The 26,606-nt window shown below is 44.7% G+C and overlaps 2 protein-coding genes across 4 annotated transcripts in view; both read left to right on the top strand.

Annotated features, from left to right (window-relative positions):
- Window positions 1-7,896, top strand: part of LOC126109541 (multiple epidermal growth factor-like domains protein 6) — a 111,579-nt gene extending 103,683 nt beyond the window's left edge. The window contains exon 4 of the mRNA XM_049914559.1: window positions 7,679-7,896. Coding sequence (XP_049770516.1) covers window positions 7,679-7,896 — 218 coding nt within the window. The remainder of the gene's footprint in view (window positions 1-7,678) is intronic.
- The window catches only part of LOC126109889 (uncharacterized), a 287,852-nt gene that overhangs the window by 4,487 nt on the left and 256,759 nt on the right, over window positions 1-26,606 (top strand). For all 3 annotated transcript variants that reach the window (XM_049914976.1, XM_049914977.1, XM_049914978.1), the window contains exon 2: window positions 7,679-7,822. The gene's annotated coding sequence lies outside the window, so the exon portion shown is untranslated. The remainder of the gene's footprint in view (window positions 1-7,678; window positions 7,823-26,606) is intronic.

The raw sequence follows: 26,606 nt of genomic DNA on the forward strand, positions 1-26,606 counted from the left end.
CAAATGATTAGCTTCTCAGGGCATTCACAGAAGGTTGGCGCCGGTGGCGACACCTACAACGTTACCAGTCGATTTGTCATACACAAACAGCAGTTGACCGGCGTTGCCTGGTGAAACGTTGTTGTTATGCCTCGTGTAAGGAGGAGAAATGCGTACCATCACGTTTCCGACTTTGATAAAGTTCGGATTGTAGCCTATCGCGATTGCGGTTTATCGTATTGCTGCTCGTGTGGGGCGAGATCCAATGACTGTTAGCAGAATACGGAATCGGTGGGTTCAGGAGGGTAATACGGAACGCCGTGCTGGATCCCAACGGCCTCGTATCACTAGCAGTCGAGATGACAGGCATCTTATCCGCATGGCTGTAACGGACCGTGCAGCCACGTCTCGATCCCTGGGTCAACAGATGGGAACGTTTGCAAGACAACAACCATCTGCACGAACAGTTCCACGACGGACTATCAGCTCGGAGACCGTGGCTGCGGTTACCCTTGACGCTGCATCACCGACAGGAGAGCCTGCGATGGTGCACTGAACGACGAATCTGCGTGCACGAACGGCAAAACGTCATTTTTTCGGATGAACCCAGGTTCTGTTTACAGCATCATGATGGTCGCATCCGTGTTTGGCGACAACGCGGTGTACGCACATTGGAAGCGTGTATTCTTCATCGCCATACTGGCGTATCACCCGGCGTGATGGCATGGGGTGCCATTGGTTACACGTCTGGGTCACCTCTTGTTCGTATTGACGGCACTTTGAACAGTGGACGTTACATTTCAGATGTGTTACGACCCGTGGCTCTACCCTTCATTCGATCCCTGCGAAACCCTACATTTCAGCAGGATAATGCACGACCGTATGTTGGAGGTCCTGTACGGGCCTTTCTGGATACAGAAAATGTTCAACTGCTGCCCTGGTCGGCACATTCTCTACATCTCTCACCAACTGAAAACGTCTGGTCAACGGTGGCCGAGCAACTGGCTCGTCACTACTCTTGATGAACTGTGGTATCGGGTTGAAGCTGCATGGGCAGCTGTACCTGTACACGCCATCCAAGCTCTATTTGACTCAATGCCCAGGCGTATCAATGCCCAGAGGTGGTTGTTCTGGGTACTGATTTGTCAAGATCTATGGACCCAAATTGCGTGAACATGTAATCACATGTCAGTTCTAGTATAATATATTTGTCCAATGAATACCCGTTTATCATCTGCATTTCTTCTTGGTGTAGCAATTTTAATGGCCAGTAGTGTAATAACTACCGGTGCCCGCAACCCTGTAGGTACAGTTTATGAGAACTGTGCTTCATCATTTGACTCTCCTGATATGACTTTGATGGCATTGCATGTAATCAGATGTACCTGGTTACGAAGGATTTCTATGTAGGTCTAGTGGATGAAGACTGCAGTGCCATGTTATGCAGTGGAGAGACAGCGAATAGAAGACGCAAGGCGAACCGGTTGCCGTGTGACGGCGAACTGATGCGGCCATCTCTTCTGAACGAAGGGACAGACCCACCCGGCGCGCAACACCATAAAGCGTTTCTGGCACGCTAGCTTTGTGTCGCACGAGTTCTGTACCCAGAGTCTTGTCAAGCGCGGCAGGGTGCTCCGTAGCGACACTTCCCTCACCACTGCAACCCTTCACTCACGAAGTTACTTGAATCTGAGTACATACCTCGTAGCCGCCACTGTAGCCGAGGTGGCTAATGCACGCCTGTTCGATTCGGAAGGAATCCGATTCGCATCCTGGTGGATAAAACTATCGCTGCCATATTTGGCCGGCAAGGGGACGAAACGTGCCAGCGTAACGTTCCGGATCACCAGTCTTTGCGCCAACGTCCTGCGTTCGAGTCCGAAGCTCTACGCAGTCTCTGATGGTGTGAGGCCACGTCTACATCTACATCTACATGGATACTATAGAAATCATATTTAAGTGCCTGGCAGAGCGTTCACCGAACCGCCTACACAATAATTCTGTGTTATTCCAATCTAGTACAGTGCGCAAAAAAAAACGAACACCTATATCTTTCCGTGCGAGCTCTGATTTCCCTTACTTTTTTATTCTGATCGTTTCTCCCTTCGTAGGTCGGCGTCAACGAAATATTTTCGCATGCGGAGGAGAAAGTTGATGATTGGAACTTCGTGAGAAGGTTCCGTGGCAGTGAAAAACGCCTTTATTTTTTAATGATGTCCACGCCAAATCCTGTATCATTTCAGTGAAACTTTCTCCCCTATGTCGCGATGATACAGAACTTGCTGCTCTTCTTTCAACTTTCTCGATGTACTCCGTTAATCATATCCGGCAAGGATCCCACACCGCACAGCAGTACTGCAAAAGAGCACGGACAAGCGTAGTGTAGGCAGTCTCTTTAGTACATCTGTTACATCTTCTAAGTGTTCTGCCAAGGTAGTCTTTAGTTCGCCTTCACCACAACATTTTCTGTGCGTTCTTTCCAGTTTAAGTTGTTCGTAGTTGTAATTCCTAGATATTTAGTTGAATTTACGGCCTTTATATTTGACTGATTTATTGTTTAACCGTAGTTTAAAGGATTTCTTTTAGCATTCATGTGGATGACGTCACACTTTCCGTTGTTGACTGTCACTTGTCAATTTTCTCATCACACAGGCATCTTTTCTAAATCTTTTTGCAATTTCTCACGACTTTATTAGTCGATAAACGACAGCGTGATCGGCAAACAGCCTAAGACTGTTCAGATTGTCTCCTGAATCGTTTACGTAGGTACCGAACAGCAAAGGGCCTATAACATCACCTTGTGGAACGCCAGAAATCACTTCTTACTTGATGACTTTCCGTTAATTACTATGAACTGTTACCTCTCTGACAGGAAATCACGAATCCAGTGGCGTAACTGAGACGGTATTCCATAAGTACGCAATTCCACTACAAGCTGCTTGTGTGGTACCGTGTCAAAAGCATTCCGGAAATCCAGAAATACGGAATCAATTTGAAATCCTTTGTCAGTAGCGCTCAACACTTCATGCGAATAAAAAGCTAGTTGTGTTTCACAAGAACGATGCTTCTCGAATCCGTGTTGACTGCGCGTCAATAGATCGTTCTCTTCGAGGTAATTCATAATGTTCCAACGCAATATATGTTCCAAAATCCTGCTGCACATCGACCTCAATGATATGAGCCTGTAATTAAGTGGATTACTCCTTCTACCTTTCTTGAATGTTGGAGTGACCTGAGCAACTTTCCAGTCATTTGGTAGGGATCTTTCTCCTAGTGAATGGTTGTATATGAGCTATTGTTGTGCAGTTTATGGTGACCCTGCCACCAGATGGGGACGTTAGCCTCAGAGGCCCCCTCGGTGTTATTAGCGAGAAGCAGGCTGTGTGACGACACCTTTCCCTTCACATCTTCATCTACGTCCACGTTTATACTCGGCAAACCACCAAACGGTGTGTGGCGGAGGGCACTTTATGTGCCACTGTCATTACCTCCCTTTCCTGTTCCAGTCGCGTATGGTTCGCGAGAAGAACGACTGCCGGAAAGCCTCCGTGCGCGCTCGAATCTCTCTAATTTTACATACGTGATCTCCTCGGGAGGTATAAGCAGGGGGAAGCAATATATTTGATACCTCATCGAGAAACGCACCCTCTCGAAACCTGGACAGCAAGCTACACCGCGATGCAGAGCGCCTCTCTTGCAGAGTCTGCCACTTGTGTTTGCTAAACATCTCCGTAACGCTATCACGCTTACCAAATAACCCTGTGACGAAACGTGCCGCTCTTCTTTGGATCTTCTCTATCTCCTCCGTCAACCCGACCTGGTACGAATCCCACAGTGATGAGCAATACTCAAGTATAGGTCGAAAGTGTGTTTTATAAGCCACCTACTTTGTTGATGGACTACATTTTCTAAGGACTCTCCCAAAGAATCTCAACATGGCACCCGCCTTACCAACAATTAATTTTATATGATCATTCCACTTCAAATCGTTCCGCACGCATACTCCCAGATATTTTACAGAAGTAACTGCTACCAGTGTTTGTTCCGCTATCATATAATCATACAATAAAGGATCCTTCTTTCTATGTATTCGCAATACATTACATTTGTCTATGTTAAGGGTCAGTTGCCACTCCCTGCACCAAGTGCCTATCCGCTGTAGATCTTCCTGCAATTCACTGCAATTTTCTAGTGCTGCAACTTCTCTGTATACTACAGCATCATCCGCGAAAAGCCGCATGGAACTTCCGACACTATCTACTAGGTCATTTATATATATTGTGAAAAGCAATGGTCCCATAACACTCCCCTGTGGCACGCCAGAGGTTATTTTAACGTCTGTAGACGTCTCTCCATTGATAACAACATGCTGTGTTCTGTTTGCTAAAAACTCTTCAATCCAGCCACACAGCTGGTCTGATACTCCGTAGGCTCTTACTTTGTTTATCAGGCGACAGTGCGGAACTGTATCGAACGCCTTCCGGAAGTCGAAGAAAATGGCATCTACCTGGGAGCCTGTATCTAATATTTTCTGGGTCTCATGAACAAATAAAGCGAGTTGGGTCTCAGACGATCGCAGTTTGCGGAATCCATGTTGATTCCTACAGAGTATATTCTGGGTTTCCAGAAATGACATGATACGCATCCTGCGCCCTTGTGCTGCAACTCTCACGCGATAGTATTGTGGTGCCAATTTTCAGCAAAACAATGCTTACTTTTGAATGCATTACGGGAACAGCAGTGATCAATGTCTTGTAAATAATTACTATTAAAAACAGTCTTGATCACGATTTATTTAACAAGGTGACCGGTTTCGACCACTACTGTGGTCATCTTCAGGCCATTGAGTAGGAACCCCTTTCTGTTGGAGAATCACAACAGAAAGGGGTTCCTACTCAATGGTCTGAAGATGACCACAGAAGTGGTCGAAACCGGTCACCTTGTTAAATAAATCGTGATCAAGACTGTTTTTAATAGTAATTAAAACAATGCTTGTCCACACATGACACGTATCTTTATAAACTGCCTATGTGACGATGAGATACTTTGGCGGCTGTCGCTTCTGAGACAAGCTCCGACGTCAACTTCGCCCCAATGCCAGTATCCGCGATATCCAAGACCAGTTTCACCTAGAGAGTGCCAGCTTCCATCAGGAGAATACACAATGGCTTTATGACACCCTTCCCATCTGAGCCTCTGCAAGCATCCAGGCCAGAAGGTATGCAACGCCATACTGATACGTTGGCTCCTACTGTCAAGTTCTTTGTAAATTTTACTCGAGTTGATAACATAACATAACATACCGTCCCAACCCGTGATGTTTCATTTCGTTTCCCTTCTCGGTGCTCCACTTTTTTCTTCGGACAGTATATTAATTGGTTAGGCCATTGGCGATCTATCATTTTTCAGTGGCACAAGAAAGTGCAGGGATATCCAAGTGGATCTATTTACGGTGAGACGACTACGTAGATCTAGGCTGCACAGGAGAAAGTTGTCAGACAACAGATCGATGTCAGAGACATAGGCCTATAGTTTTGCGTATCCGCTCGACGACCCTTCTTGAAAACTGGAACTACCTGTGCTCTTTTCCAATCATTTGGAATCTTCCGTTCCTCTAGAGCAGGCTCGTCCAAACTGTGCCCCTGGGGTGCCAGCGCCCGCGGCCAGCCCCCCGGGCGAATTCGTGTGTTGCTGCTGTGGCCGAGCCGTGCCGCTTAGCTGGCCGTGCGGACCGCCCGAACGCCAGCCGGCAGATATATTTGTTCGCCCGTTTTCCCTTCGGGCAGAGGACGTCTCACGAGTGCTTCAACTAGAGCTGATTGACCTACAGTGCCATATCCGCCTGAAGGACCGCTTTCTTATGTGTAAAACTTTGGATGACTTTTACACCTGTCTTCCACGAGAGAAATATCCTCTTTTGCACAAGCACGCGGCCAAAGTTCTCTCACTGTTTGGTTCCACGCATATTTATGAGCGCTTTTTCTCTCTTTTAAAGCTTGCTGAAACGAAGAACCGTTCATTCCTTGGCGATAAAAATTTGACCAATTCTTTGAGGTTAGCAGTCTCACCGAATATTGTACCAAGCCTAGAAAAGTCGTTTCCTCGAAAAAGAAAAACGTGTAAAATGTTAATTGTCTTCTTTAATAATGTTGACTGTAAGAATTAAAGAGCTTTATAACCTTAATTCTATTCTAATAAGTTTTCAAACTTGGTCAGTTAAAATTATTACGTACAAAACCGCAAACTAAGGATCCGATTTCTAAACCCTGAAAAGAGATACAGAAATTGTAGCAAGAAGTATAACAAAAAATACTTGTAACTACTAACAGTAAGAATGAGACTCAATATCCTTTACATAAAATTAATTGTAAAATAGAATATTTTGTTTACGTTAGATACCGAGCGAGGTGGCGCAGTGGTTAGACACTGGACTCGCATTCGGGAGGACGACGGTTCAATCCCGTGTCCGGCCATCCTGATTTAGGTTTCCCGCGATTTCCCTAAATCACTCCAGGCAAATGCCGGGATGCTTCCTTCCAAAGGGCACGGCCGACTTCCTTCCCCATCCTTCCTGTGGTGTCACCGCCAGGTGGTAGCTTTAAATCGGCCGCGGTCCATTAGTACATGTCGGACCCGCGTGTCGCCACTGTCAGTAATTGCAGACCGAGCGCCACCACACGGCAGGTCTAGAGAGACGTACTAGCACTCGCCCCAGTTGTACGACGACTTTGCTAGCGACTACACTGACGAAGCCTTTCTCTCATTTGCCGAGACATAGTTAGAATAGCCTTCAGCTAAGTCCATGGCTACGACCTAGCAAGGCGCCATTAGCCTTACAGTGCTTGTATTTAAAGAGTCTCATTTGTATCGTCAAGAGCGATGTACCATAATGATGGAATAAAGTTAAGTATTCGAGGAGCTACGTACTTTTCTTTATAGCATTCATTAAGTATCCTGTTTCAGACCTCACGCCAGCCGGCGTGTGTGTACGCGTGCCTTTCGGTTACCCGTCACTGTGGACTGGCTGTCTTGTCAGTCCACAACACTTCCCTAATCCGATGAGACCGATGACCTCGCTGTCTGGTCTCCTTCCCCAAACAACCTAACCCTAAGCTTTACGTTAGATCTTACCGCCGGACAGTCCAGCGCAGAGCAGTGCTGTGCGGTCTCACTCGTTCTGCAGCTCTCTCTCTCTCTCTATCTCTCTCTCTCTCTCTCTCTCTCTCTCTCTCTCTCTCTCTCTCTCTCTCTCTCGCTCCTATGTCGACACTAGCGACACACGGTCGCGGACGGGGCGCTGAACTACACTGTCTTGCGTCCGCGGGGCTCAGTTCTTGGATGAGCCTGCTCTAGAGACTTGCGGTACACGGCTGTTACAAGGGGGCCCAAGTTCTTTCGCGTACTCTTTGTAGAATCGAATTGGTATCCCGTCAGGTCACCCGTAACAGCACAAAGCTGACACTTTGCATTACAGGTGCTCGTCACAACCATCCACACAGTACAGATACAGAGGTGACTCTTGATTGGTGGCCGGGGGAGACCACAGTGAAGCACCTCCACTAGTACCTTGCCTGCAACCACCGCAGTACACTCGCTCACTCTGGCTTGTAGTGTGTTAGCGTGGCGTCTGACGCCGCCTGACGCTGCTCTGGCGCGTGGTGTGTGGTGCCGCCTCTGACACTGGTCTCCTGCCCTCCAGAGCCGGGTCGGCGGCGCCTGGGGGAGCCCTGCAAGGATCGGAAGGAGTGCGGCGCGCCGAACTCGTTCTGCCTGCCGGGCAAGGATGTCTGCGCCTGCCTGCCGGAGTTCCCGCTCACCGACGGACACAGCCAGTGCGGAAAGCGTGAGTACCCCGCACCTGTCAGCCTCACACTAACTGTACTTCACTTCATTACCTTCTTAGAGATTTCAAGCTAAGACTATTTAGCCACATACAGTTATGCGACACTTTTGTACAGGACTGGGGAAAATAAACTGGCGTCGAATGTATTTCATGCGCCTCAAGATATTGTTGTTGTTCTGGTGGTACGCTTCAGTTCTGAGACTGGTTTGATCCAGCTCTCCATGCTACTCTATCCTGTGCAAGCTTCTTCATCTCCCAGTACCTACTGCAGCCTACATCCTTCTGAAACTGCTTAGTGTATTCATCTCTTGGTCTCCCTCTACGATTTTTACCCTCCACGCTGCCCTCCAGTACTAAATTGGTGATCCCTTGATGCCTCAGAACATGTCCTACCAACCGATCCCTTCTTCTAGTCAAGTTGCGCCACAAAGTTCTCTTCTCCCCAATGCTATTCAATACTTCCTCATTAGTTATGTGATCTACCCATCTAATCTTCAGCATTCTTCTGTAGCACCACATTTCGAAAGCTTCTATTCTCTTCTTGTCCAAACTATTTATCGTCCGTCTTTCACTTCCATACACGGCTACACTCCATACAAATACTTCCAGAAACGACTTCCTGACACTTAAATCTATACTCGATGTTAACAAATTTCTTTTCTTCAGAAACGCCTTCCTTGCCATTGCCAGTCTACATTTTATATCCTCTCTACTTCGACCAGCCTCAGTTATTTTACTCCCCAAATAGCAAAACTCCTTTAATACTTTAAGTGTCTCATTTCCTTATCTAATTGCCTCAGCATCACCAGACTTAATTCGACTAGATTAGATTTTAGATTAGATTAATACTAGTTCCATGGATCATGAATACGATATTTCGTAATCATGTGGAACGAGTCAAATTTTCCAATACATCACATACTTAAGTTAATGTAACACCATAATTAAATTAATATAACAACTTCTTTAAATTTTTTTATAATTGTTTTGTTTTTTTTTCTTTTTTTCTTAATTTATATCTAAAAATTCCTCTATGGAGTAGAAGGAGTTGTCATTCAGAAATTCTTTTAATTTCTTCTTAAATACTTGTTGGTTATCTGTCAGACTTTTGATACTATTTGGTAAGTGACTAAAGACTTAAGTGGCAGTATAATTCACCCCTTTCTGTGCCAAAGTTAGATTTAATCTTGAATAGTGAAGATCATCCTTTCTCCTAGTACTGTACTTATGCACCCTGATATTACTTTTGAATTGGTTTTGGTTGTTAATAACAAATTTAACAAGAGAGTATATATACTGAGAAGCTACTGTGAATATCCCTAGATCCTTAAATAAACGCCTGCAGGATGATCTTGGGTGGACTCCAGCTATTATTCTGATTTCACGCTTTTGTGCAATAAATACTTTATTCCTCAGTGATGAATTACCCCAAAAAAGGATTCCATATGCAAGCAATGAGAGAAAATAGGCGTAGTAAGCTAATTTACTAAGATGTTTACCACCAAAATTTGCAATGACCATTATTGCATAAGTAGCTGAACTCAAACGTTTCAGCAGATCATCAATGTGTTTCTTCCAATTTAATCTCTCATCAATGGACACACCTAAAAATTTTGAATATTCTACCTTAGCTATATGCTTCTGATTAAGGTCTATATTTATTAATGGTGTCATACCATTCACTGTACGGAACTGTATGTACTGTGTCTTATCAAAATTCAGTGAGAGTCCGTTTACAACGAATCACTTAGTAATTTTCTGAAATACATTATTGACAATTTCATCAGTTAATTCTTGTTTGTCAGGTGTGATTACTATACTTGTATCATCAGCAAAGGGAACTAACTTTCCTCTTCATGAATATAGAATGGCAAGTCATTAATATATATTAAGAACAACAAAGGACCCAAGACTGACCCTTGTGGAACCCCATTCTTGATAGTTCCCCAGTTTGAGGAATGTGCTGATCTTTGCATATTTGAGAACTACTTATTTCAACTTTCTGCACTCTTCCAGTTGGGTATGAATTAAACCATTTGTGCACTGTCCCACTCATGCCACAATACTTGAGCTTGTCTAGCAGAATTTCATGATTTACACAATCAAAAGCCCCTGAGAGATCACAAAAAATCCCGTTGGGTGGTGTTCGGTTATTCAGATCATTCAAGATTTGATTGGTGAAAGCATATATGGCATTTTCTGTTGAAAAACCTTTCTGGAAACTAAACTGACATTTTGTTAGTACTTCATTTTTACAGATATGTGAAGCTACTCTTGAATACATTACTTTCTCAAAAATTTTGGATAAAGCTGTTAGAAGGGAGATTTGATGGTAATTGTTGCCATCAGATCCATCCGCTGTTTTATGCAAAGGTATAACAATAGCATATTTCAGTCTATCAGGAAAATGCCCTGTTCCAGAGAGCTATTACACAGGTGGCTGAGAATCTTACTTATCTGTTGAGAACAAGCTTTTAGTATTTTGCTGGAAATGGCATCAATTCCATGTGAGTTTTTGCTTTTAAGCAAGTTCATTATTTTCCTAATTTCAGATGGAGAAGTGGGTGAGATTTCAATTGTATCAAATTGCATAGGTATTGTGGGGCGGCGAGTAACTCGTGAAAATTAAAATAATTGCTGTATAAATGTTTGAATGTTGAATCAGTTTCAGGCTTTTAGAATGTTGTTAATGCTGTCTTTCGCCGTTCTCAACACTGGCTCTCTATTTACTTTTTTTAGCTCCCAGAAAGTGATTTAACCAAACATGAAGCCGGTAATTAGAGATCCTAGTGCCCACTTCATCTGAGAATACCATTATAGCTGCAGCTTATAGCTCTGAGGAATTAGGAGATTGTCCGGGATTTCTAATCAAAACGATTTTCCAAAATAGTTGAGTATATTCTGAAATTCACTGATAAAAAAACACAAGTATCCCTACAACCTAACTAACAGAGCAGTTCAGAGTCTAATGCGCTGATGCAACTATAAATGTCCGAATTAAATGTTAAAAAGAATGCTCGCCAAAATTTGATGAGAATATTTCATCAAACGCCACGCTAAATAATTGGTAGAATGTCTGTCCCGCGACGGCACGTGAAAATACGACAATACGCCAACTGAGGCTAGATAATGAAAATCATCCCAGAATTAACCCTTCACTTGAAATGATTTCATGGTTCTGCGTATCTCTAGTAACTTAATACGGCACCCGAGGCTGTTTGTAGCAGTGCTACCGAAGCGACGTGACTCCCGACACAGCTGACGTGCTATTCAGCGTTTGGAGAGAACTGGGGCCTTCCTTCCTTGCGCAGCGCTCTTATATATATAGTCGCGGTGCGGACGGCTAAGAGAACGCCTGATCAAATCGGCTCTCCCGACTAGCCGCTGGGCTAGTAACGCACCACTTCAAGTTACATAATAATTTATAGCTTCTTTTGCTGATGGCCGATGAAGCTCTTAATTTAAACGTGCATTCAGCACGCAGGTAAGTATTGATAATAAAATTTTGACGTGGCTAAGTTAAATATTTTGGGCGAGAGAATTAATTAAATTACACTGCACGCAGCAGATGAGCTCTGAACTGACCCTTTTGAGATCCGCTATCGCTATAATTTTATTGGTATTCAAAAGAAACTTTTCACATCTTCACAGTCATAGCGGACCTCCAACCTATTTAAATCTAAACATCCTAGCCTTATTTATTAGCCTACTTAATCTATCTTGCTTCCTTCAGTTTTGAGACGAAAACCAGAAAATCATGAATTTCCACTAAAGTCTTAATTTGTGAAATCCAAAGTACTGTTTTTATTAAATCATTATGAAAGATGAATCTAAATATAAATTTTGAAGTCTCTAGCTCTTTTCTGTTGCGCCAATGATTTTTTTAGAAAAACGTCCAAATTTCGAAAATGGCTGAAGTTATCGAACTGATATTTAACACACATTAATTTAGTATTATTCCTGACATGCTAGCAAAGTTTTAGGTCATTTGCTTGACTTTTAAGGTATTGCGCAACATTTATGACGTCAGAACTAGTTACAGCAGACTGGCTGGCACACAATGGAAACTGATGTGAATTTACTACAGCGTGAGTAGGCTGCTTCCCTACAGTATGGCCTCTTCCATTAACTGCCTAGCATCTTCTAATGAACACTACTATATCCACAACATTTAGAAAATGATTATTAAAAATATTTTCAACTTCTGACTTTTTGTTCATAAAGTTTTCATTCAATTTGATGGTAATACTGTCTTCCTGTGCTCTTGGTTGACCTGTTTCTCTTTTAATAATATTCCAAATTGTTTTAATTTTATTATCAGAGTTGCTGATTTCAGACATGATACACATACTTTTGGATTGTTTAATAACTTTTCTTAATATAGCACAGTAGTTTCTTAATTATTGATAGTTTCTGGGTCACTTCTCTTTCTTGCTGTCAGATATTCTATTATCCTCATTTTGCTTTTGTTGGTGTTCATCTTATATCCTCCTTTCAAGACACTGTCCATTCCGTTCAACTGCTCTTCCATCTGTAATTTTTGAGAACATGTTTTGCGAAGAGACAGTGGACTTGCTAAAAGTACTTTTACAAGCAGTCTCGACTGCAAAAACATTTATTTCGATGGTAACCAGTTTCATTGGCAACGGCCTTGCCGCAGTGGATACACAGGTTCCCGTGAGATCACCGAAGTTAAGCGCTGTCTGGCGTGGTCGGCATTTGGATGGGTGACCATCCAGGCCGCCATGCGCTGTTGCCATTTTTCGGGGTGCACTCAGCCTCGTGATGCCAATTGTGGAGCTACCCGACCGAATAGTAGCAGCTTCGGCCAAGAATACCATCATAACGACCGGGAGAGCGGTGTGCTGACCCCATGCCCCTCCTATCCGCATCCTCCACTGAGGATGACACGGCGGTCGGAAGGTCCCGATGGGCCACTTATGGCCTCTACATGGAGTGGTAACCGGTTTCATCAAACCACTATACAATGACATAGGCGGTGACAGTGAATGGTGCATTTTCAAACAACTTGCATCTTCCGAACATGGGGCAGTCTAGAGGGGATGCTGTGCTTCCTCCTGGTATTTGAGGCTATAGACTTTACAAACAGAACAAAATTTTCCTCCATCATGTCTAGCACTGATCGTCTGAAATTCTGCTAAATTGGAGATTTTGCACTGCCGAGTCCATTGGGAAATAATGTGATTTTCAAAATTCTACATTTCCAGGAACAATAATATGCCATTTCGCCTTCATTATTGTGTTGTTATGCAACAGAATTTACTCAGTCGTTATGACACACTTTTTTCAGTTTGAGTTTTTCATTTTTCGGTAAAGACTAACATTACTGGTGCATGAACAAAGAAAGAAACGGATATTCTGTAATTCGTTGAAACCTGTGCACGTAATCATAAGGAGGAAGTTATGATTCACTTTTTTCAGTTTGAGATTTTCAGTTTTCCTTGAAAGTCTAACATTATTGCTGAATGATCAAAGGAAGAAACAGATATACTGTGTATTCAATCATATGAAGGACATTATGTTCACTTTTTTCAATTTGAGATTTTCAATTTTCAGTGAAAGTCTAACATTATTGGTGTCTGAACTAAGAAAAAAACAGATATTCTGTAATTCTTTGAATACTGTGTATTTAATCATAAGAAGGACATAATTCTGGAGTGTTCAGCGTAAGTAGTGGCATTAGCATTAATAATATAAAAAATATGAACCAGTACTCACCTTACGCTAAACAAACATGCTTGCAATTTGGTGTGCTATCAAAACAACATACTAAAATCTTTAAGTGGATACCTGTCAGTCGTTCATGTAATACTTATTAACGTAAGCTTTTCGGGCACTATGAGATTCTCAAATTCGCCAAATAAGGTGTATAAAAAATTATAAGTTTAAAATCCAGCCCTCACTTCCATAAACTTCTGCAAATCTTCATGGCTGCACTAGTCTCAATTCGAATTTGCTGACTGCATTTCATTGTAGTACGTTTTTTATTCGTATCAAACGCAGCCTGTTTGCTCAGTCACAGTTATCTGACAAAGTTACAAGAACAAAACATGACTCGGACTTCACTACAAAAATATAAAGCACACTGTGTCAGATAACACCAAATTATATAAACGTGAGATAACAAGACTAACTAGAGCGTCAAAGGGCCCACAGACGTTCGATACTTATTGCGCAATGCTGAGAATTGCACCATAATACTGAATGTCTAAGATCAGTAGTGATGATTTGCGCAATATATTGAGCAAGAGCCACAGCTTTAAAAACGTACTGTGCACTGCAAGAAAATTTAGTTATCTGCGAAAATAATTCCACAAATATTGAAAAAAGTAAATGATAAAAGATCAAAAAGTGATGTCGAAAATGTGTACGCAGAACTTTAAAGAAATTAAGTTAACTAGTCGAACAAATGAGGTTCCTTTGTCATCAGCAAACGCCAGTACCTCCTTGTCCACAATAACAGAGGAAACTAAAGATCATAGTTTCATGAATGTAACAGAAAACGTTTATTTTTCTTGTAACGGTTCTTAGAATTGATAAATAATGTCAGGTTAGATCTCGAATGAACATTCCCATTATTATCGCAACACATGTCACAGTGCAGACACAAGATCATGCATGCTTTCGATCAGTAAGCAGAAAATAATTGTTTCACTTCGTTGGCAGAAGTTGTTACAGTAGAGAAATACACAGAAAACTGCAGCACGTGTATACGTCAAATTGCAAGCTTCAGTTGTTTAATTTGTAATTAGTCATTGTTGTTGTTGTGTAGCTAGAGAAGGCCGAAATGCACGCGTTAAACTCAAGCAGGCGGGCGTGAGGTCTGTAACAGGATACGTAATGAATGCTATAAAGAAAAATACGTAGCTTCTGGAATACTTAACTTTAATCCACATTTGTAGAACATTGCTCTTGGTGATACAATAATAGACTCGCAATATAAATGGAATACGGCGCCTTGCTAGGTCGTAGCAACTGTAGCTGAAGGCTATGTTAACTATCGTCTCGGCAAATGAGAGCGTAATTCTCAGTGAACCATGGCTAGCAACGTCGGCTGTACAACTGGGTGAGTGCTAGTACGTCTCACTAGACCTGCCGTGTGGTGGCGTTCGGTCTGCAATTACTGACAGTGGCGACACGCGGGTCCGTCGTATACTAGCGGACCGCGGCCGATTTAAGAGCTACCACCTAGCAAGTGTTGTGTCGGGCGGTGACACCACAGTTGTCGTCGTGAGTGAAACCGTGGGCCACTTATATGCTCATTGGTCGTTTTTCAGACTTGTTCCGCTAATTCTACATGATTTCTGTTTGTGTTACGCAAGCCAAGCAACTCAATACAATACATGTAAGTACCGCATAACTACCACGGACATGTTCGCTGCGATGCCAGAGTGCTGTACGATTTCCAATTATTTTTCTGCTTACTTCTTGGCTAATTTTGAGGAGAGTGCATTACGAGGACAGCCTGAAAACTTCTCGGCTGAAGAGTGAAAACGACAGATTTATGCTTTCGAAGAAGTTTTATATTTCAACATAATCTCCTGTAATATCAGTAAATTTCATCCTGCGATGTCTCGATGCCGTTATCTCCGTTCTGTAGTGTTCCACCAGCAGTGCTGCAAAGTACACGTCTACAGCCACAATGGCTTCTAGACTGGACGAAATGTGCTGACCAGTGAGAAATTTCTTCAGTCTTGAGAACACATGAAAGTCCGAGGGAGCCAAATCTGAGGAACAGGGTGTACGTTCTAGCATTTAATAGCGCAAATCCCTCAATTTCTCGATTGCCAAAGCACTTTGGTGGGCACGCACACTGTCCTGATTTTTGTAAACCCTCGTCGCCAGTTTTTAAAGGCCTCGTCGGTACTGCTGGAAAGGCGGAGTTGTCCCTGTTGTTCCGGTAGGCCGAGTTTGTGAGTTCGAGAAACGGCTTCTGGTGCAGTACACCGTTAAGACAATTTCTCCCTGCCACTGTTATAGAGCTATGCCCCACGGCCAGGTAACAGGATAGGAGAACGAAGCTTCTGCGACATTGAAACAAATTAGTTTGTTGTTGTGTTCTTCAGTCCTGAGACTGGTTTGATGCAGCTCTCCATGCTACTCTATCCTGTGCAAGCTTCTTCATCTCACAGTACCTACTGCAACCTACATCCTTCTGAATCTGTTTAGTGTATTCATCTCTTGATCTCCCTCTACGACGACGCCCTCCAATACTAAATCGGTGGATGCCTCAACACATGTCCTACCAACCGGTCCCTTCTTCTTGTCAAGTTGTGCCGCAAACTCCTCTTCTCCCCAATTCTATTCAATACCTCCTCATTAGTTATGTGATCTACCCATCTAATCTTCAGCATTCTTCTGTAGCACCATATTTCGAAAGCTTCTACTCTCTTCCTGTGTAAACTATTTATCGTCCACATTTCACTTCCATAATGGCCACACTCCATACAAATACTTTCAGAAACGACTTCCTGACACTTAAATCTATACTCGAAGTTAACAAATTTCTCTTCCTCAGAAACGCTTTCCTTGCCATTGTTGATGTTCATCTTATATCCTCCTTTCAAGACACTGCCCATTCCGTTCAACTGCTCTTCCAAGTCCTTTGCTGTCTCTGATAGAATGACAATGTCATCGGCGAACCTCAGAGCTTTTATTTCTTCTCCATGGATTTTAATACCTACTCCGAACTTTTCTTTTGTTTCCTTTATTGCTTGCTCAGTATACAGATTGTATAACATCGGGGATAGGCTACAACCCTGTCTCACTCCCTTCTCAACCACTGCTTCCTTTTCATATTCCTCGACTCTTATAACTGACATCTGGTTTCTGTACAAATTGTAAATAGCCTTTCGCTCCCTCTATTTGACCCCTGCCACCTTTAGAATTTGAAAGAGAGTATTCCAGTCAACATTGTCAAAAGCTTTCTCTAAGTCTACAAATGCTAGAAACGTAGGTTTGCCCTTCCTTAATCTTTCTTCTAAGATAAGTCGTAGGGTCAGTATTGCCCCACGTGTTCCAACATTTGTACGGAATCCAAACTGATCTTCCCCGAGGTCGGCTTGTATCAGTTTTTCCATTTGTCTGTAAATAATTCGCGATAGTATTTTGCAGCTGCGATTTATTAAACTTATAGTTAGGTAATTTTCACATCTGTCAGCACCTGCTTTCTTTGGGATCGGAATTATTACATTCTTCTTGAAGTCTGAGGGTATTTCGCCTGTCTGTTACATCTTGCTCATGAGATGGTAGAGTTTTGTTAGGACTGGCTCTCCCAAGGCTGTCAGTCGTTCTAATGGAATGTTGTCTAATCCGGGGGCCTTGTTTCGACTCAGGTCTTTCAGTGCTAACTCATCACGCAGTACCATATCTTCCATTTCATCTTTATATACATCCTCTTCGATTTCCATAATATTGTCCTCAAGTACATCGCCCTTGTATAGACCCTCTATATACTCCTTCCACCTTATAACCGAGACCAAACAAATACCGAAAAATACCGGTTATTCAGAACTAAAATACCGATGTTGTTTTAGAGGGTCGGTTTCTCGCATCCCTAATGAGTCCACATAGTCGATCCTCTCTCGCTCTCTGCTACACAGTCCGCAGCTCGTGGTCGTGCGGTAGCGTTCTCGCTTCCCGCCCCCGGGTTCCCGGGTTCGATTCCGGCGGGGTCAGGGATTTTCTCTGCCTCGTGTTGACTGGGTGTTGTGCGATGTCCTTAGGTTAGTTAGGTTTAAGGGGACTGTTGACCATAGCTGTTAAGTCCCATAGTGCTCAGAGCCATTTCTCTGCTGCACAACCCCTCGCAGGGTGCAGACGTAGAGGGCCGAAGTAAACGGCGGGACAGCTGGTTGAGGGACGCCAGTTGTGGACCGTGCCGGTTCGGTCATCCACGTGGCGGGGTTAAGCCGAAACGCGCACCCCACGCTGACCTCGGCCCACCGTCGCCCCCCCCCCCCCCCCTGCTGCGTACACTGTGCGTGGAGGACCGCACGGGAGGCAGGCGGCACCCCGGAAATCGATTCCACCCCCGTACCACCCGGCCCGCACCTGTGCGTGAGCACCGCCCGCCTACAGGGCAGAGGGGGACGCCCGGAGAGGCTAAGGGGCAGGCAGCGCAACCTCCCAGCTCGAACACGGGGCGACGGCCACACAGCAGGTGACAGACTCTCGCCTCGTGCATCTGACTCGATTCACCGTAAAGCCATCTCCACACGGGTCGACACAGTTGACGTTTATGTGGAGCTTTACGAGTTTTGTGACGTCACTTGACCACGCTAGCATGAGTTTCTTAGAAGTAGATACCTTAGGGGTTGCGAAGCAACTCAAATCGCTTGATACGGGCAAGTCTTCAGGTCCAGACTGTATACCGATTAGGTTCCTGTCAGATTACGCTGATACACTAGCACCCTTCTTAGCAACTATATACAACCGCTCGCACACCGATAGAACTGTACCTACAGATTGGAAAATTGCGCAGGTCGCACCAGTGTTTAAGAAGGGTAGCAGGAGTAATCCATCGAACTACAGACCTATATCATTGACGTCGGTTTGCAGTACGGTTTTGGAGCATATACTGTATTCAAACATTATGAATCACCTCGAAGGGAACGATCTATTGATACGTAATCAGCATGGTTTCAGAAAACATCGTTCATGTGCAACGCAGCTAGCTCTTCATTCGCACGAAGTAACGGCCGCTATCGACAGGGAATCTCAAGTTGATTCCGTATTTCTAGATTTCCAGAAAGCTTTTGACACCGTTCCTCACAAGCGACTTCTAATCAAGCTGCGGGCCTATGGGGTATCGTCTCAGTTGTGCGACTGGATTCGTGATTTCCTGTCAGGAAGGTAGCAGTTCGTGCTAATAGACGGCAAATCATCGAGTAAAACTGAAGTGATAGCAGGTGTTCCACAGGGAAGCGTCCTGGGACCTCTGCTGTTCCTGATATATAAATGACCTGGGTGACAATCTGAGCATTTCTCTTAGGTTGTTCGCAGATGATGCTGTAATTTACCGTCTAGTAAGGGCATCTGAAGAGCAGTATCAGTTGCAAAGCGATTTAGAAAAGATTGCTGTATGGTGTGGCAGGTGGCAGTTGACGCTAAATAACGAAAAGTGTGAGGTGATCCTCATGAGTTCCAAAAGAAATCCGTTGGAATTCGATTACTCGATAAATAGTACAATTCTCAAGGCTGTCAATTCAACTAAGTACCTGGGTGTTAAAATTACGAACAACTTCAGTTGGAAAGCCCACATAGATAATATTGTGGGGAAGGCGAGCCAAAGGTTGGGTTTCATTGGCAGGACACTTAGAAAATGAAACAAGTCCACTAAAGAGACAGCTTACACTACACTCGTTCGTCGTCTGTTAGAATATTGCTGCGCGGTGTGGGATCCTTACCAGGTGGGATTGACGGAGGACATCGAAAGGGTGCAAAAAAGGGCAGCTCGTTTTGTATTATCACGTAATAGGGGAGAGAGTGTGGCAGATATGATACGCGAGTTGGGATGGAAGTCATTAAAGCAAAGACGTTTTTCTTCGTCGCGGCGGGATCTATTTACGAAATTTCAGTCACCAACTTTCTCTTCCGAATACGAAAATATTTTGTTGAGCCCAGCCTACACAGGTAGGAATGATCATCAAAATAAAATAAGAGAAATGAGAGCTCGAACAGACAGGTTTAGGTGTTCGTTTTTCCCGCGCGCTGTTCGGGAGTGGAATGGTAGAGAGATAGTATGATTGTGGTTCGATGAACCCTCTGCCAAGCACTTAAATGTGAATTGCAGAGTAATCATATAGATGTAGATGTATTTCTCACTCATGTGGCATTGCCGCACGTGGAAGACAAAACTCACAGCCGCAAAATAAAAATGCAGCATGAAACTTCCTGGCAGATTTGCCGGACCGAGACTCGGGACCTTTGCCAAAAAAATGGTTCAAATGGCTCTGAGCACTATGGGACTTAACTTCTAAGGTCATCGGTCCCCTAGAACATAGAACTAATTAAACCTAACTAACCTAAGGACATCACACACATCCACGCCTGAGGCAGGATTCGAACCTGCGACCGTAGCAGTCCAGCGGTTCCGGACTGCAGCGCCAGAACCGCTAGACCATCGCGGCCTGCCGGACCCTTTCCTTTCGCGGGCAAGTGCTCTACCAACTGAGCTACCTAGACCGCTTCGGTCGCAGGTTCGAATCCTGCCTTCGGCATAGATGTGTGTGATGTCCTTAGGTTAGTTAGGTTTAAGTAGTTCTAAGTTCTAGGGGACTGATGACCTCAGAAGTTAAGTCCCATAGTGCTGTGAGCCATTTGAACCTTTTTGAGCTACCTAAGCACGACTCACGACCCGTCATCACAACTTTAATTCCAGCAGTACCTCGTCCCCTACCTTCCAAACTTTACAGAAGCCTCCTGCAAACCTCGCAGAACTAGCACTCCTGGAAGAAAGGTTATTGCGGAGACATGGCTTAGCCACAGCCTGGGGGATGTTTCCAGAATGAGATTTTCACTCTGCAGCGGAGTGTGCGCTTATATGAAACTTCCTGGCTGATTAAAACTGTGTACCGGACCGAGACTCGAACTCGGGACCTTTGCCTTTCGCGGGCCTCTACTATCTGAGCTACCCAAGCACGACACACAACCCATCCCAACAGCTTCTATTCTGCCACTACCTCATCTCCTACAGTTTTTATTAGCGCACACTCCGCTGCAGAGTGAAGATCTCATTCTGGAAACATCCCCCTGGCTGTGGCTGAGCCATGTCTCAGCAATATCACCTTCTTCCAGGAGTGCTAGTTCTGCTAGGTTCACAGAAGAGCTTCTGCGAAGTTTGGAAGGTACGAGACGAGGTACTGGCAGAAGTAAAGCTGTGAGGACAGGGCCTGAGTCGTGCTTGGGTAGCTCAGTTGGTAGAGCACTTGCCTGCTAAAGGCAAAGGTCCTGAGTTCGAGTCTCGGTCCGGTACACAGTTTTAATCTGCCAGGAAGTTTCATATCGGCACACACTCCGCTGCAGAGTGAAAATCTCATTCTGGATAAATGCACCAGCACCAAGACCGAGAACATTTTATTGGAAAGTGATGTGGGGGATAATTAACCGTTGTAGGACTGTACGATAACAAATTCAGACCAAATGAAAGATACCTCAGTGAAGGCCGCCCAAACAGTCGCATCAATACAAGGTGTATTCCCCCCTGGAAGCGTATATTGTCGGATGCAAACAATCATAAAAGTGCCGAATGGCATGCTGCGATAGGTTGTCCCAAGCGTCTTGCGTCTGTTTGCAATTCGGTAATGGTTCTTGCAGGTGGTGGACGAGTGAATTCCTGCGTCATCATGTCCCATAAGTGTGCAATTGGCGAGAGATCTGGTGATCTTTCTGGCCACGGCAGTTGTTGTACGCCAAAAAGAGCTGGTTACGTCACAGCAGCCGTATCTGAACATGCGTTGTCCTGCTGGAAAAGCACGTCACATTCCTGTCACAGAAATGGCAGTAGAACGAAGATGACAAACGGCGCAATGTAGCGGACGCTGGTTACTTTGTCCTACAGAAATATGAGATGTGACCGCGAGTTGTCACTGATGGCTGTCCACTCCATGAAGCCTGGGGTGGCACCACTGTGTCGTGGAAAGATACACTGCAGAACAGGCCACTCAACAGGCCTGCACCATATACGTGTACGTCCATCAGTGGGATAGAGACAGAGCCTGCTCCCATTGTAATGTCTCTTGCAGCGGTCTCTCCGCGATATTTTCAGAAATTTTATAAATTATGTAACTCAGTACATATCTCGAAATATCTCTTCTTATCTTACCGATTCCTAAACTTTAATATACGATGATTATCAATGCAAAGTAGTTTCAAGCCCTATTATTCCTTGGAGCGTCCATTTACTCCATGGAATAGCTTCTCTGCTATCTATGTTTTCTCTTATGAAAAGAATGAATGCTTGCCGATTAGCCGTGAAAGAAGGAGGATGTATATATATGTATTGTTAAGCTAGTCGATATCTTGATGAGATTCTGTATGAGAAGGAATTTAATACATGAACTAAACTAAAGTAAGTGTGTTCGCGTATTATTTAACTGATTATTATTGACAGTGTCTGCTTACTACGCTCAGTTTGCACGGGATGAATGGGGAACGTCTGATTTACACTGGACGAACCTGCCGTTTTGTACGCTGAAGACATCCAGTTTATTACTTTCAATGAATGGGCTAACACGGTCTTTCCAGCAGATCTCCGGTCTTCCCCATGTGATCACCGAAAGTTAATAATTATTGCAAATGTTTTCAGGAGATCGACTGACAATTTTCGTCGCACCGAAATTGCTTCACTGCCTTATGGAATGTAAGTTAAGCTCAATTTAATCAGAACAGAACAGTATTGAACTGTGTGAATGTGATAAGCCTGCTTTGTGAATGAAAATTCCCTTAACATACGCATATTTTTACTCTCCTGATCAGTGAAGCTAAATCAGGCCGGTGTGAGAGAGGTTTTTTTTAAATTTTAGATCCCACAGAAAAATATTAAACCATCACTGAAGGCAACATAGCGCCTTTCCACTCTCTAGCCGACTCTTCCACGTCACCAGACTAACCGTTCATGTCGGTGTCGTGGTGTGAGAGGTAGTCTGGCCAGACCGTGGTCCTTCCTCAAGCAGACAGTTCCCGGTGGTCCCTGATGGCACAGCAGGTCCAACGTGTATCCGGTTTTCTCGTCGCCTGATGACGTTCACCGAGTCAGCACTGCTCGCACAAGGTGTCGACACGCGTCTTTACGGCGCCGACGTCCAGAACCTGCAACAGCGTGTTCCGCCTATGGGTCTGGCGCATCGTACTGCATCTGCAGAAGCAATTTGAGCGTCAGTTGGTACCACAGTGACACAACGAACTGTTACAAATCTGTTACCACAAGGACGGCTCAGAGCCACACGGCTTGCAGCGTGCATTCCACTAACCTCAAACCGTGTGACAGTAGGAGCATTCTCATGCTTATCCCACGCATGCTGAGTGCATATCTGTACGTCAGTCTGGTGGTTCGACCTGTCGTGCTGCCATTCATATACAACATTCGAGGAGGTATTTTCCAACAGAATAACGCTTGCACACATACCACTGAGTTGTAACCCAACATGCCCTACGGAGTGTCGACATGTTGCCTTGCCCTGGTCGACCACCAGATCCGTCTCCAATCGAGCACATCTGGGACATCATCGAACGACATCTCCGGCGTCATCTACAAGCAGCATTAACCGGCCCTGTACTGACCAAGCAAGTGCAACAGGCGTGGAATTCGAGCCCACAAATTGGCATCCAGCACCTGTACAATAGAGTGCCTGCACGTTCGCATTTACACCCATCACCCGCACATAATATTTACACTGGCAGTAAACATACTAACTGCATCATGATATGCTCCCATAATTGCAACGAGATGTCACTCCAAATGCCAATTAAATATGGAGTACATACAGGGTGTTTCAAAAATGACCGGTATATTTGAAACGGCAATACAAACTAAACGAGCAGCGATAGAAGTACACCGTTTGTTGCAATATGCTTGGGACAACAGTACATTTTCAGGCGGACAAACTTTCGAAATTACAGTAGTTACAATTTTCAACAACAGATGGCGCTGCGGTCTGCGAAACTCTATAGTACGATATTTTCCACATATCCACCATGCGTAGCAACAATATGGCGTAGTCTCTGAATGAAATTGCCCGAAACCTTTGACAACGTGTCTCGCGGAATGGCTTCACATGCAGATGAGATGTACTACTTCAGCTGTTCAATTGTTTCTGGATTCTGGCGGTACACCTGGTCTTTCAAGTGTCCCCACAGAAAGAAGTCACAGGGGTTCATGTCTGGCGAATAGGGAGGCCAATCCACGCCGCCTCCTGTATGTTTCGGATAGCCCAAAGCAATCACACGATCATCGAAATATTCATTCAGGAAATTAAAGACGTCGGCCGTGCGATGTGGCCGGGCACCATCTTGCATAAACCACGAGGTGTTCGCAGTGTCGTCTAAGGCAGTTTGTACCGCCACAAATTCACGAAGAATGTCCAGATAGCGTGATGCAGTAATCGTTTCGGATCTGAAAAATGGGCCAATGATTCCTTTGGAAGGAATGGCGGCCCAGACCAGTACTTTTTGAGGATGCAGGGACGATGGGACTGCAACATGGGGCTTTTCGGTTCCCCATATGCGCCAGTTCTGTTTATTGACGAAGCCGTCCAGGTAAAAATAAGCTTCGTCAGTAAACCAAATGCTGCCCACATGCATATCGCCGTCATCAATCCTGTGCACTATATCGTTGGCGAATGTCTCTCGTGCAGCAATGGTAGCGGCGCTGAGGGGTTGCCGCGTTTGAATTTTGTACGGATAGAGGTGTAAACTCTGGCGCATGAGACGATACGTCGACGTTGGCGTCATTTGGACCGCAGCTGCAACACGGCGAACGGAAACCCGAGGCCGCTGTCGGATCACCTGCTGCACTAGCTGCGCGTAGCCCTCTGTGGTTGCCGTACGCGGTCGCCCTACCTTTCCGGCACGTTCATCCGTCACGTTCCCAGTCCGTTGAAATTTTTCAAACAGATCCTTTATTGAATCGCTTTTCGGTCCTTTGGTTACATTAAACCTCCGTTGAAAACTTCGTCTTGTTGCAACAACACTGTGTTCTAGGCGGTGGAATTCCAACACCAGAAAAATCCTCTGTTCTAAGGAATAAACCAAGTTGTCCACAGCACACTTGCACGTTGTGAACAGCACACGCTTACAGCAGAAAGACGACGTACAGAATGGCGCACCCACAGACTGCGTTGTGTTCTATATCTTTCACATCACGTGCAGCGCCATCTGTTGTTGAAAATTGTAACTACTGTAATTTCGAAAGTTTGTCTGCCTGAAAATGTACTGTTGTCCCAAGCATATTGCAACAAACTGTGTATTTCTATCGCTGCTCGTTTAGTTTTTATTGCCGTTTCAAATATACCGGTCATTTTTGAAACACCTTGTACCTTTCACGCCCTTTGGGAACGCTCGTGGCTTGCTCCCCTTAAATCTTTTAAGTTCTATGATACTGACGAGCTTCAATTAACTAACGTTGTTCTCTGAATTTCATGCAGAGCCCTGCGCAGCGTACCATCAACAAAATCACCGCTACGCAGGTCAAGTCGTCCTGGCGATAGATACGCTATGTAGAAATAATTCAAAAGCCAAGATCGCTTAAACACTGTTTACTGGATAACCGTTTTCAACACACTAAAGGTGCCATCATCGGATCTGAGTGTGGTGGCACCTTTAGTGTGTTGAAAACGGTTATCCAGTAAACAGTGTTTAAGCGATCTTCGCTTTTGAATTATTTCTACAACAGAATGATCGCCCAACAACATACTATGTGTTTACTGCAAGATACGCTATGTCATCAAAAGTATCCAGACACTCCCCGAAACATACGTTTTTCATATTAGCTGCATTGTGCAGCCACCTGCTGCCAGGTACTCCATATTAGACACCTCAGTAGACATCGTGAGAGAGCAGAATCGGGCCCTCCGCGAAACTCACGGACTTCGAACGTGGTCAGGTGATTGGGTGTCACTTGTGTCATACGTCTGTACGCGAAATTTCCACACTCTTCAACATCCCTAGGTCCACTGCTTCCGATGTGATAGTGGAAACGTGAAGGGACACGTACAGCACAAAAGCATACAGACCGGCCTCGTCTGTTGACTGGCAGAGACCGCCGACAGTTGAAGAGGGTCGTAATGTGTAATGGGTAGACACCTATCCAGACCTTCACACAGGAATTCCAAACTGCATCAGGATCCACTGTAAGTAGTATGACAGTTAGACGGGAGGTGAGAAAACTTGGTTTTCATGGTCGAGTGGCTGCTCACAAGTCACACATCACGCCGGTAAATGCCAAACGATGACTGGCTTGGTGTAAGGAGCGTAAACACTGGACGATTCAACAGTGGAAAAACGTTGTGCGCAGTGAGGAATCACAGTAAACAAAGTGGCGATCTGATGGCAGGGTGAATGAACGGTGAACGTCATCTGCCAGCGCGTGTAGTGCCAACAGCGAAATTCGGAGGCGGTGGTGTTATGATGTGGTCGTGTTTTTCATGGCAGGGGCTTGAACTCCTTGTTGTTTTACGTGGCACTATGACGTAACAGGCCTACATTGATGTTTTAAGCACCTTCTTGCTTCCCACTGTTGAAGAGCAATTCGGCAATGGCGATTGCGTCTTTCAACACTATCGAGCACCTGTACATTTTGCACGGCCTGTGGCCGAGTGGTTACACGACAATAACATCCCTGTAATGGACTGGCCTGCGCAGAGTGCTGACCTGAATCCTACAGAAGATGTTTTGGAACGCCGACTTTGTGCCAGGTCTGACCGACCGACATCGATACCTCTCCTCAGTGCAGCACTCCGTGGAGAATGGGCTGCCATTCCCCAAGAAACCTTTCAGCACCTGACAACGTATGGCTGCGAGAGTGGAAGCTGTCATCAAGGCAACGGGTGGGCCAACACCATATTGAATTCCAGCATTACCGATGGAGGGCGCCACGACCTCGTAAGTCATTTTTCAACCAGGTGTCCGGATACTTTTGATCACGTAGTGTATTCCGCTCTGCATTTTTCATTAGTACATTGCTTCATTTCTCAAATGTATAACAGTATTGGTCTGTTGCCTAATTTACGGTAATCTCTGAAATCCGACTCGTGTCCCTGGTATT

Source organism: Schistocerca cancellata, chromosome 12, assembly GCF_023864275.1.
Source record: "Schistocerca cancellata isolate TAMUIC-IGC-003103 chromosome 12, iqSchCanc2.1, whole genome shotgun sequence".
Lineage (NCBI taxonomy): Eukaryota > Metazoa > Arthropoda > Insecta > Orthoptera > Acrididae > Schistocerca > Schistocerca cancellata.